Below are 11,196 nucleotides of genomic sequence, written 5' to 3' on the forward strand. Positions count from 1 at the left end.
CCAAAAATAGACAGCGGGCTAAGCTAAGCTCTCGACGCTATAACCTCTGACCAATGAGATTCAGAAGAAAATAAAAGCCTTTCCCCCCAAATCCTCCCATGGAAATTAATATTCAGATTAGATACACCATAACGGGCGGAAAAAAAGGAAAAAATAAAAATAAAAATGAATGACGTAGCTGTAATCCCCCTGTGCGAGCCGCCCCTGCGTTGGTGGGGCGGGAGACCCCGTACCTTCCCCGAGGACTGGATGCCCTTAACGACGGCCATGCAGACGATGATCCAGGCGCCCAGCAGGGACAGGGTCATCCTCCAGTTCAGGCCGCCCGTGTCGTCGATGCTGCTGGTGATGTTGAGCGTCTGCCGGTACCAGAAGTAGGTGGTGGCCGAGCTCTTCTCACACTCCGGCTCCATGACTAGGGCAGGCGGGGGGGGGGGGGGGGTGAAGAACATGGATTTAAGTTTCACTGTGGTTGGAGGAACACTGTATATGAGGAATATGACTGAGTTAAATCGGACATATTATACCACTAGGTGAGTGTGATTAGCCGTTACAAGCCGTTTTGTAAATCTGCCTCTTCTGACATGTGGGCGTGTCCACCTAGATGTGTGCTGATAGATCAGTCTACCAGCCTATCCAGTGGACCGTAGCAAACGTTGCTCATCTATCAGTCATACATCTAGGTGGACACACCCACTTGTGATGTCACAAGAGGCAGATTTTCAAAACGTCACCTTTAAATATGATTCATAGGATGGATGCATTTATGTTAATCTAAAGCACAGCAGACTCAAACCACGCCCCCAGTACCTTTTTTTCTTCGCAGCACATATAATATAATGGCAGCGAGCGGCAGATCTCGACTGAGCTAAAGCTAACAGATTATGACTCACCCTAAAGGTACCCAGTGTGTACCCATGCCACTAAAAGCCCATCGCAGCATGTGTGTGTGTGTGTCTTTGTGTGTGTGTGTGTGTGTGTGTGTGTGTGTGTGTGTGTGTGTGTGTGTGTGTGTGTGTGTGTGTGTGTGTGTGTGTGTGTGTGTGTGTGTGTGTGTGCAACAGCTGCTGAGTCGGATAAGGTATGTGTGTGTGTGTCCCTAGGTAGGCATGGCATCAGCAGGAATGACTTTGGCTTTATGTGCACTGCTGGGTGTCTATGGGGTGGTGCCGTCCACAAGGAGAGCTGCTGCTTCAAACGCCGGCCGACCCGTCCGCTCTATGCCCCCCTACTCTGTGGATCCCCCTCATCAGATCCCATCTGCTTCTGCCCAACCCATTACCCAAATACTGGAACGCCTCGGGCCAGGTTCATGCGTCGCAACAATACCGCTGTGTTCCATCCATGCTCGACTGTTTCCCATCACAAGCCAAGCCTTGATGTGTTTTTGTTTTGATGGTTTTTCATATATTAAATGCAAAGACATTGCTGAGCAGAGTGTGGCCCCCCCTTGACTATTTCTTGTGGACTCACTGGCCTGGCTCCCATTCCTGCGCATAGGGCACTCGGCCCAGGGCAGAGGGAACTGGAAGGACTGGAAGAAGTAGAAGATGCTCCAACCGATGATGACGTTGTAGTAGAGGCCCACGAAGCCGCAGACCTGCAGGAGACGGGACGGGGGTGAGGGGGGGTTTGGAGATAGGCCGGCTCGTTAGCACACCCTGACCTGCTCCCCGCGCAGCAAGAGCAGGGTGGTTATAAGACACCGATAAACAGTTTGTTCTTTATGCAACATGATCATGAACAACCCCCCTTTTCCATCCCTCGTCCTCCAGTCAGGTCTTAGACCGGGAGCGTGCGGCTAAATTCGGAGAGGGTATGAATTATTGAGGGAGACTCCCAGGGGCTTGAGACTGAGGCCTTAGAATCAGAGGTATTTATAGCTGCAGAACCACTCTGTCACATACTCATTAAAGCATGCCTCGCTGGGCCAATCCATGCCCCCGCCTCCGCGTTTATCGCTGACCACAGAGCCTGACCGGCTGGGTAGGGCTCAATAATTTATCTATAAGTCTCTCACGAGGTTCATCATGATCTGCTACCTGGATAGGTGACAGGGGAGAAAGACGCAGGATGACAGAGCTGACTGTGTGTGTCTAACATTCAGCCATTCATCAACATGAGGAACTAGCCTGGCCTGGCCGAGCCAGCCCCCCCAGGCAGATGAGTGTGCTCTTCATATAGAAGGGCAAACAAACATGGTTGACTGCGCACGCAGCCAGGGGGTAATTAACCGTTTTGTCACCATTAACTGCTGTGGTCACATTAGCGACTACAGCATTGTAATCAATGTAGAAACAGCGTTGTAGTGCATTATTACTCTTAAAACCAGATCAGTGAATGATAAGATGCTCAGTCAAACGATCATGGGTTCATCCAGATGTCCACAGTCTAAATGTAGGTGACCTTAGACAGATGCCCTAACCCTAACCCTAACCCTAACCCTAACCCTAACCCTAACCCTAACCCAAACCCTTTCTGCCCATGAATGCTGTAAAAAAATTGCTGTAAATTGCTTTGGATTAAATCGTTTCCTCAACGACTTGATTTCTTCCAGGACATTGCTTGCAGCTGCGTTACGATTAAAAGACAAAGAACATCAATATCACCGACGTTCATTACTCGCATGTCACCCGCAGGGACCGCGGCGACGACGCGTGTCCTCAGGCCCCCAGTGTGGCCGTGCTGTGAATGAATGTCACCGCATTGTACTGGACTTTGTCCAGTTGGATCTGAGGAGAGGGAGTGGCAGAACCCACCATGAGGCTGGACACCCCGATGCCCCCCAGCTGGGGGTAGACGTAGTTCCACACGCCGATGCTGCCCCGCCGGATCCTCTGGCCCACCGCCAGCTCCAGGAAGAAGAGCGGGATGCCAATGAGGATGAGGAGGATGAAGTAGGGCACCAGGTACGCACCTGGTGAGGGAGAGCGAGGGAGATAGAGACAGGGAGAGAGAGTGTCAGAGAAAGGGAGAGCGAGGGAGATAGAGACAGGGAGAGACAGAGACAGAGAGAGAGAGAAAGGGAGAGCGAGGGAGATAGAGACAGGGAGAGAGAGAGACAGAGAGAGAAAGAGAAAGGGAAAGCGAGGGAGATAGAGACAGGGAGAGACAGAGACAGAGAGAGAGAGAAAGGGAGAGCGTTCCCAAAGTTCAAAGTATTTATACGATTTGTCTGAGTTGTTGGTTGTAATAGAGCAGATATCTGTCAATACAATGCCCCATTAAACCCTGCTATGGGAACCAAATGAGCCCAGGATTGTATCTTCTTCTGAGACTGTATTAATGCTGTCCAATTATAATTGCCTTGATGGTATTTATTATCACACCTAGTTGTTAAAGTGTGGTAGGTAGGTTGGGGGTCGAAAAAAGCTAGGAAGCTCAGCATGAGGAAGCAGAAGGGAAGGTATCCATATTTAGCAGAGTACAAACGCACGCACTGCTGTAAACGGCACCAGAAGCACCATCAAACGCTCCCAGTCAGAGTCTATTTCTGGGATCAATCTTCTCCATCATGCACCACTCTAGTTTGGCTTTGTTTTCAACCTCTCTCTCTCTCTCTCTCTCTCTCTCTCTCTCTCTCTCTCTCTCTCTCTCTCTCTCTCTCTCTCTCTCTCTCTCTCTCTCTCTCTCTCTCTCTCGTCTGCATTTCACTATTCATCTTCTCCTCAGTCTTTTCATCCTTAATTTGACACCGCTGTCTGCCACCCAGTCAGCCTTCAATCCCCCACCATTTTGTTTCATGTCTCGTTCTTCTCTTTTACCAGCGAGGGAGAGACGAGCGTCCGGGTGTCAAGCGCCAACCTCTTTGGTCCGAACCGCCTTCTCCGCATCATGTCGGGACATGAAGGAGCAGTGATGTGACATGGACATTCAGAGTTCAAGGGGAGGAGAAGCTGATGGGGTAGACAGCCACTCTCGTGTCCCTGGTGCTGCTATCTTCAGACTGAATCACTAATCAAAGCCCACTAATTACTGGGGAGAGGGGGGATGTTTGTCTGGGCTGGCACATTCGCTTAGAAGATCCTCTGTGCTTATCAGGTCTTGGAGGAGGACACATGCAAAGGAGCCTCCTCTATGACGTATAATGGCGTTGAAACTTGGGACTTATTTCTAAGATGGATGCATTTCGTTAAAAAATTGTAAGCGACCTGCACTAATAAATGAACACATTCTATTTGGATGAGAAGTCTTCCTGCCTGAATAGATACTGTATAGAATCCTAACAATCATATCAGCTGGTTATGATACAGAATCAAAACAGACCCCTTGTGGCAGCTAGGGGGAAAATGCATCAGCGAACCCTCTTTTCGACTAAAGAAAGCACATCCACACACACAAACACAAAGACCTGCACAAAACAAACAAACACACACGTACACAGACACACACAGACACACACAGATTAATCAAGCTTAGTTATATAAGGCAATTTGAATACTTCATGTGGTGCCCAATACACCTCCCACGTAAAACACGAATACACTGACAATAACCGCTCGGAAACGGAGCCCATTGGTGTCGTCTCTTCCCTCTTCCAAGCCGTAATCACAGCCTCCCACACGCCAGCGACACCACAGTAGTGTGTGCCACCTAGCACACACACAATGCCAGCCAGATAAGCCCTGAGAAAGTCTGCATGTGAAGCAAATACAATTAATACGTCGGCCTCCAGTCAACAATTCATTATCGCCACCAGTGTGTCTGAGAGATCTGTGCCTGCCTCTCCAACAACACCCCGCCCCGCCCACACAACATGCACAAACACACACACACACACACACACACACACACACACACACACACACACACACACACACACACACACACACACACGCACAAACACATTCAATGTGTCCTCTCTCTTCTCCCCTTCGGTTGAAGGGGTCTGCCTGGGGCCATCAGCCACACTAAGCACTCAGCTCGGAGGGATGCAGTGTACAAAGGTTTGACTCTGCCCCTTACATGCTGACAAGGGCAGCTGGGCCATTAAGATAGCCCGATGGCTCACCACAGTTCACCCAGGTGGGACGCTCGCAGCCTGGGGGGGCTCAGGTGGTGCATGTAGCGACACGTTCTCTGTTGGCATCGGCAACAGAGGAGATGCACTACAGTACCTGACATTATACAGGGAGTTATCCCATGCCCTTTAGAGGGCTTAGGGGTTGGTCCTTTTTTGTATTATTACCCTAGAATTACTAGAATATAACCTTATATTTCAATATTTTTAAATATTATGAATCTCCAATAGATTCTTTAAGCATGAGCTTGTGTTGAATTATTCAATTTGTGTGGGCGTACAATCTTCTATCCTCATTTCAAATTGCTGCAGCGTATCGGAGGCACCCTGCATAACATGAAAGCCCTCCCATTGTGAACGTTTACATGTTACATCCAGCCTGAGTCTCGGGTTGACTGTCGGGGCGATGTTCAACGGAGGAGAAAAAGAGCTGCGGAGCGTTCGTTCATAAACAAGACGATGTCATGGTGGCGTGCACAGGTGACAGTGAGACCGTTTCCCCCTGGTGTGACCCTCAAGCACGCTGTTTACGAGTTGGGAGAGACCCTGCAGGTGACACACACACACTCACACACATACTCAGTCAGACACTCACTGGGTAATAAATGCACAAGCAAATCGACAAACAGAGGCAGCTTCAGGGCAAAACGGAGTTGCCTCTACAACAGCTGCATCCGTTGATTGAGAGAAAAGCGTCCCCAGGCCTTTGTGATCTAGATGATTGTGTTTGGCATTAAGGAAATGAGAACTGAATTAGTTGGAATTGAGGTTGCTGTTTTCTGCTATGTGATCCAAAATACAATGTTCACGAGATAGAGTAGAATGCAATTAAAGGGCTGGTCGAATCTGATCACTTTGATTCACTTACATTTGGTCAAAGCTTTTTTGTTCAGGCATCATGCAAAAAAACAACACTAATCGTTGATAAGCTTAAGGTATGCCGCAAAAGATTTCTGCCCACTCCTACATTCAGTCTAACAGATGTTGGTATAATGTTTATAATTCTTTCCTGCCAGACTTTAGGCTCTGAATACAGGTTATACATTCTTCATTAGTTGCCAGCATTACAAGGTAGAATTTGTCTGACATTGAACCCAACTCTTAAAAAGTGTAACCCTTTGTGCTTTCCAAAAGATCAAAATACATAACACCATTGGCTCCCAGTCACCGACAGCGATAGCTAAGTCCTCCTCCTGACCTACCAAGTCTCGAGTGGCCAAAGACCCAGGGACCTCAGTGACCTCATCATCACCCCCCCACACACACACACACACACACACATCTCCTGACTGCTCTTCCTCCCCACGCCTCTGGAACTCCCTCCGGTACTATCTCAGAACAACCTCCTCTGTCAAGGTTTAAAAACCCTTATTTATCGGTAGGCCTTCTTTCTAGCCTTTTAAAGCTGCCCACCCTTGTTGTATTACACCAATTTCAAATACTTATAAAAAATTATGCATTATAATTGATTACCTTTCATGGGAAATTATAGCATTTAACCTGTGGGGCAGAATTTGTTGTTATTATTATTATTATCATAAATTTGAATGAGAAAATTATACTAAAACCTATGCCAACAATCAATGCGTCAACATGTTTCAGAGAACCAGAAGCCAGAGCTAGCCACACATCTACCCCAAACCAAAGCTACAAGACACAAAGATCCTCTGAATATGATAATAACTCGTAAAACCATCTACAAAACCCACCATGGCCCTGTCACTGTACTGCACCCCCCCCCCCCCCCCCCCTCGCCCCGGTCCAACCTTAGCAGCACCTACCTCCGCCGTTCTTCTGACACAGGTAGGGGAACCTCCACACGTTCCCCAGGCCCACGGAGAAGCCCACCTGGGCCAGGATGTACTCCAGCTTGTTGTTCCAGGACGGCCGCCCGTCCTCCCCGTCTGCGTCGGGGGAGGGCAGCAGGCCCTTCCCCGGCGCCGTGGCCCCGGGGCTCAGGCCCATGCTCATCTGACTGCTCTTGTAGTCCATGGGCTGCTCCAGCGCCAGCAGGTCCGCCACGGACTCCGTGACGGCCTCCTTGCTGGGCGCGAGGGTGACCTTGCTGTTCTTGGGCATGGTGGTGGTGCTGGGGTCGGGGGGTGTGGGCAGAGGAGCTCCTGGTCGTGGTGGAGGTGAGAGAGGGGGAGCAGAGGGGACGTCGTGGGGCCTGGGGGAGGAGAGTGTTGTTCTGATGATCCTGAACCTGTCAGACAGAAAGAGGAACGCTTTGTGTTAGCCTTTAGAGAAGCTCATAAGCAGGGTTTTTCTGACCCAGACTCACCTGCAACCCCCATTGTAATGTAACATCCAGTAAGTTAATAGAAGCCTTATGAATATGGAGTAACAATTAAAAGAGAACCCATTCGAACATGATTTTTGCAAATGATTGAATGATTGACACATTCAACCTTTTAAGCTCTGCAACCTTTAATTTGTTAAAGTAATGCGTAGTTTGTGTTTAACCGCTTGGACCATAATAAACACTGCTACGTGAGCTCTGGTGCTTTCACTCTAATGCAACTCGTAAACCACACCTTATTTAATTAGATAAAGACGAGTAAATACTCTTATGTGCATATGTGGGTAACAAAATAGGTCAAAATGGAAAGTAAACCCCTGTGTTAGTTATTTCAGCGCTGCACTTAGTGGTGGGAGAAATGAAAGAGAGATTATGTTACCAAACATATTTGGTCGGTCTCTCACATCATAGCCCGGTTGGGTCATGTGCACTTTGGTAATCACATGAACAGCAGACCTCGTCTTGTGTTGCTACTGGTCTCAAGACTCTGTTGAACGCAGTCACACTAAAACTGTTATCCTAGTTTCCATGTCAAGTTGATATTTAATTCTTATTTTTTTTCCATCCGTCAAACACACAGCCAGCTATTTGCAGGATGACGTTTTCAAAATGAAACAGCACCAGGGTGCATTTCTCTCGAATCAGCTTCCTGATGTGGTACTTAGTGGATAGAGAGAGTGTTCTGCTTTATTAATCAGTGCGTGATTCTGTTCTTCCAACAGGGCTCTTAGTGTTAACATTCCTACGTTTAACACACTGCCTTCGACCCAGCTGGACGGCTCACAACCACGGCAGAGAGAGGAGAGGCTCCATCACTCCATATTAATAAGGACCTTACTGCATCTGTTAAAAAATAACATTGAGCTTGCAAGACATTAGACATTAATGTTGAATAGCAACTGCAAATTCAAACAACACAAAACAAGATGATGAGGAGAAGAAGAAATGTACGTGGCTAAATTGTTAAATAATTGGGAGGGAAGTTGGAAAGCTGTGTAAACCCCGGCTCATCAGAGCGGCACTGAGGATGGGGGTATAGTCCTAGACGCTGGTAACAGGTGGAGCATGAGGCTGAGCCGGGACTGAAAACACAGACGTTGGAACCGAGCCAAAGGCTATGCCAGAGGATGCCTGTGGCAGAATGATCGTGATTTTATTTAAATAACATTGTTGAGTATTTGAGAGGTATTTGCAGGCAAGTCCCATTTAACTGCTGCAAGGAAGGCAAAGGAAAATATATGATCCACAACGACAACCAAACCTACAATACACTGGTCGTTATTAAATCGTTATTATTTAGCTTATGATACATCCACAGTATTTCCTTACACATTTTTTAATAAGATATATATTTTTTCTTTTTTTGTTCTTACAACGTATGTTTTTTAAAAACGGTTGACATTTTGTCCACACCTTTCATCAGTCACCCGATGCTCAGAGCCGGTCCTCACGTCAGCACAGTGACCTTTCCACCACTACCAACACCAAGCACTCCTACCGCAAATCAATAGTCCACAAGCCACGGGCTGAGGTTCCCCAGCTATGTAATTAACCTTTTCGAAAATAACAATATTACAAAAATATATAAAAAATAAGTATGAGTAAATTAGTAAGTATGCAAATGCAACTCATAAAGACAAGCATGCTTAGTTATAATACATTTATAGAGTATCTTTCTGATTAGGCCTATTTTTTTTATTGCCCATGACGCCGGTGAATTTGCTGGTCATGGCTGTTCTTTGGACCTCCTGGCTGAAGTGATTTTCGGGCACAGAGACCTGACACTCAACCACAGACTAAAACAGAACGGAGCAGTTGTGGTCTGACTCCGTTCGCCTTGGCCCTTAAAGTCACAATCTGAACTGTCCAGGGAAACGGTGGAAGAGAGTACAGTACCCTCATGAATATGAACGGCTATGATCTATACAAACATACTAGTATTGCTTATATTCAATCTTATTGTGCTGATGCATAACAGCTGCACAGTAAAGGCCAGTTCTTATGCAATGCGGTCCTTCGAGCAGAAGCAGCACCTTTATCTCAACCAACCACATGTGCTCCAGCTCCATCCTCCCATGTTGTATTGGATGGATTAAAACACAGAGCAGAGGTTTCTCTGTGTCAGCCACTACGATATGCTCCACTTATTTTTCCTAGTCCGGTTGCTAAGCGATGGCTCTCCTCGTGAAACTAAAATCCCATCCCTGCAGCCTGAGTGAGAATCCAATCTCTACATTCACCGTCTCTGCTGGACAGACCTACTCCCCGAAGGACCTCCATACACAAAACACCGGGCTCGTGTGGAGGCAGGTAAACAATGGCGCGAGCAGGTGTGTGTGTGTGTGTGTGTGTGTGATTTAGGAGCTGCTTTATGGCGGGTCAAAGAGCTGTCACGATCATCAGTGATCCGCAGCATCATTGATGAACAACATTGTGAGCTATTTGCAAACATGATTTACCTTGCACCCTTTCACCTGATTTGAGTGGACCCCCCCCCCCCCCTCCCAATACACACACACCGAAAATGGGACAATTCAAAATGGCAATTCTCTCAGTCCGGTCCAGACGTTTTGTATTCTATAGGCTATCGCCGCACGGACGCACATATCGCCGATATCGCTGGCCAGTCCTGTAGATCGATTACAAATATGTGCATAACCTAGAACACCTAGTCAAGGTCAATGCACGCACCTCATCAAGTATAATGAGCGGGATGCGATTCATAAGTCGCTGGGATAGGCTATACCAATAAAGACTCGTTGGGTTGTCGTTTCGGATTATATTAGGATTTGGCGCGACAGCGATCTACAAGATGTTGCCTATTATTTAACATAGCGAACACGCGTCCAGCTTGTCAAACACGTTCCCAACAGCATCTCCCCGTCAGCCCCAGAATGTTGCCTAACGAATTTGAAGTTGAATCGAAATGAAAAGGTAATTGGCACAGGCTAAATCCTCGGTGCAGCCCCCTATTCCTCATGTCCTGTTAGAAAATGAGTAAATATATCTCACCTGTATGCCGGGAGGTTGAGATGCACCCCAGCAGCGAGGCGGCTATCCACAGAAGTAAGGCTCTCTACTCAGGCACTATGCAGAAGCATCCCTGCGCGCGAACACACGCGGAATCACAGGAAATCAAGCAGAGACAGTGCGTATAATCATGACGCAGAAACTCCCCGGCCGGTACAAAACGGTTTCAATAACGTTAGTCTTTTATTTTTTACTTATTGGCGATGAAAATAACGATTTCTGTAAATACATAAGCACTTCTGACCTCTTCTGTTGTTTTACACGCTGACAAGCCTGAATACACCTCTGGTTTACACGTGGTTATGCTTTTGTTTTGGGCTAATGGAGCCCCCCCCCCCCATGGGTGCGAAAATTACTATGGCGAAGTCACGACCCGGTCTGACGCAGGTTTGAGTCATCCAGTGTCGCGTACGTCAGCAGCGGTACTCAGGGTCCAAAACATCTGAAGTGTTCCCAGGACAATATGCTAATGAACTTACAGGTCGTCTTATCCAGGTAGAATCAGTTGTTAGTCAAATTAATGAAGACCCCACTTGCTTTCCATTCATAATCATAAAATTGGTTTGGACTATATTAATAATAATAATAATAATACATTTAATTTAGAGGCGCCTTTCAAGACACCCAAGGTCACCTTACAGAGCATATAGTCATCATACATTTTTAAAAAAAACAAGATATTGTGGAAAAAATAAATAAATAAACATAAGCAATAAGAAATAAATAAAACAAAAACAAGACAAAAAGAAAATAAAAAATTTAAAAAAAAAAAAATCAAAACAGTGATCAGTTAGACGTTGTGTGCGAGTTTGAACAGGTGAGTTTTGAGTTGTGACTTGAAGGT

General features: G+C 46.9%; 1 protein-coding gene across 2 annotated transcripts in view; it reads right to left on the bottom strand.

The window, feature by feature from the left end:
* slc6a17 (solute carrier family 6 member 17) overlaps positions 1–10,688 on the bottom strand; it is a 22,227-nt gene extending 11,539 nt beyond the window's left edge. The window contains exons 1-6 of one of the 2 annotated variants that reach the window (XM_060050223.1): positions 10,597–10,675; positions 10,335–10,425; positions 6,802–7,226; positions 2,760–2,917; positions 1,474–1,600; positions 234–415 (exon numbers count right to left, since the gene is read on the bottom strand). In XM_060050223.1, the coding sequence (XP_059906206.1) occupies positions 234–415; positions 1,474–1,600; positions 2,760–2,917; positions 6,802–7,099 (765 nt within the window). In that variant the 5' untranslated portion in view covers positions 7,100–7,226; positions 10,335–10,425; positions 10,597–10,675. Of the gene's footprint in view, positions 1–233; positions 416–1,473; positions 1,601–2,759; positions 2,918–6,801; positions 7,227–10,334 lie in introns of both variants that reach the window. The other variant, XM_060050215.1, reaches the window with a different exon arrangement.
* Positions 10,689–11,196: the final 508 nt, after the last annotated feature.

This window comes from Gadus macrocephalus, chromosome 1, assembly GCF_031168955.1.
Source record: "Gadus macrocephalus chromosome 1, ASM3116895v1".
Lineage (NCBI taxonomy): Eukaryota > Metazoa > Chordata > Actinopteri > Gadiformes > Gadidae > Gadus > Gadus macrocephalus.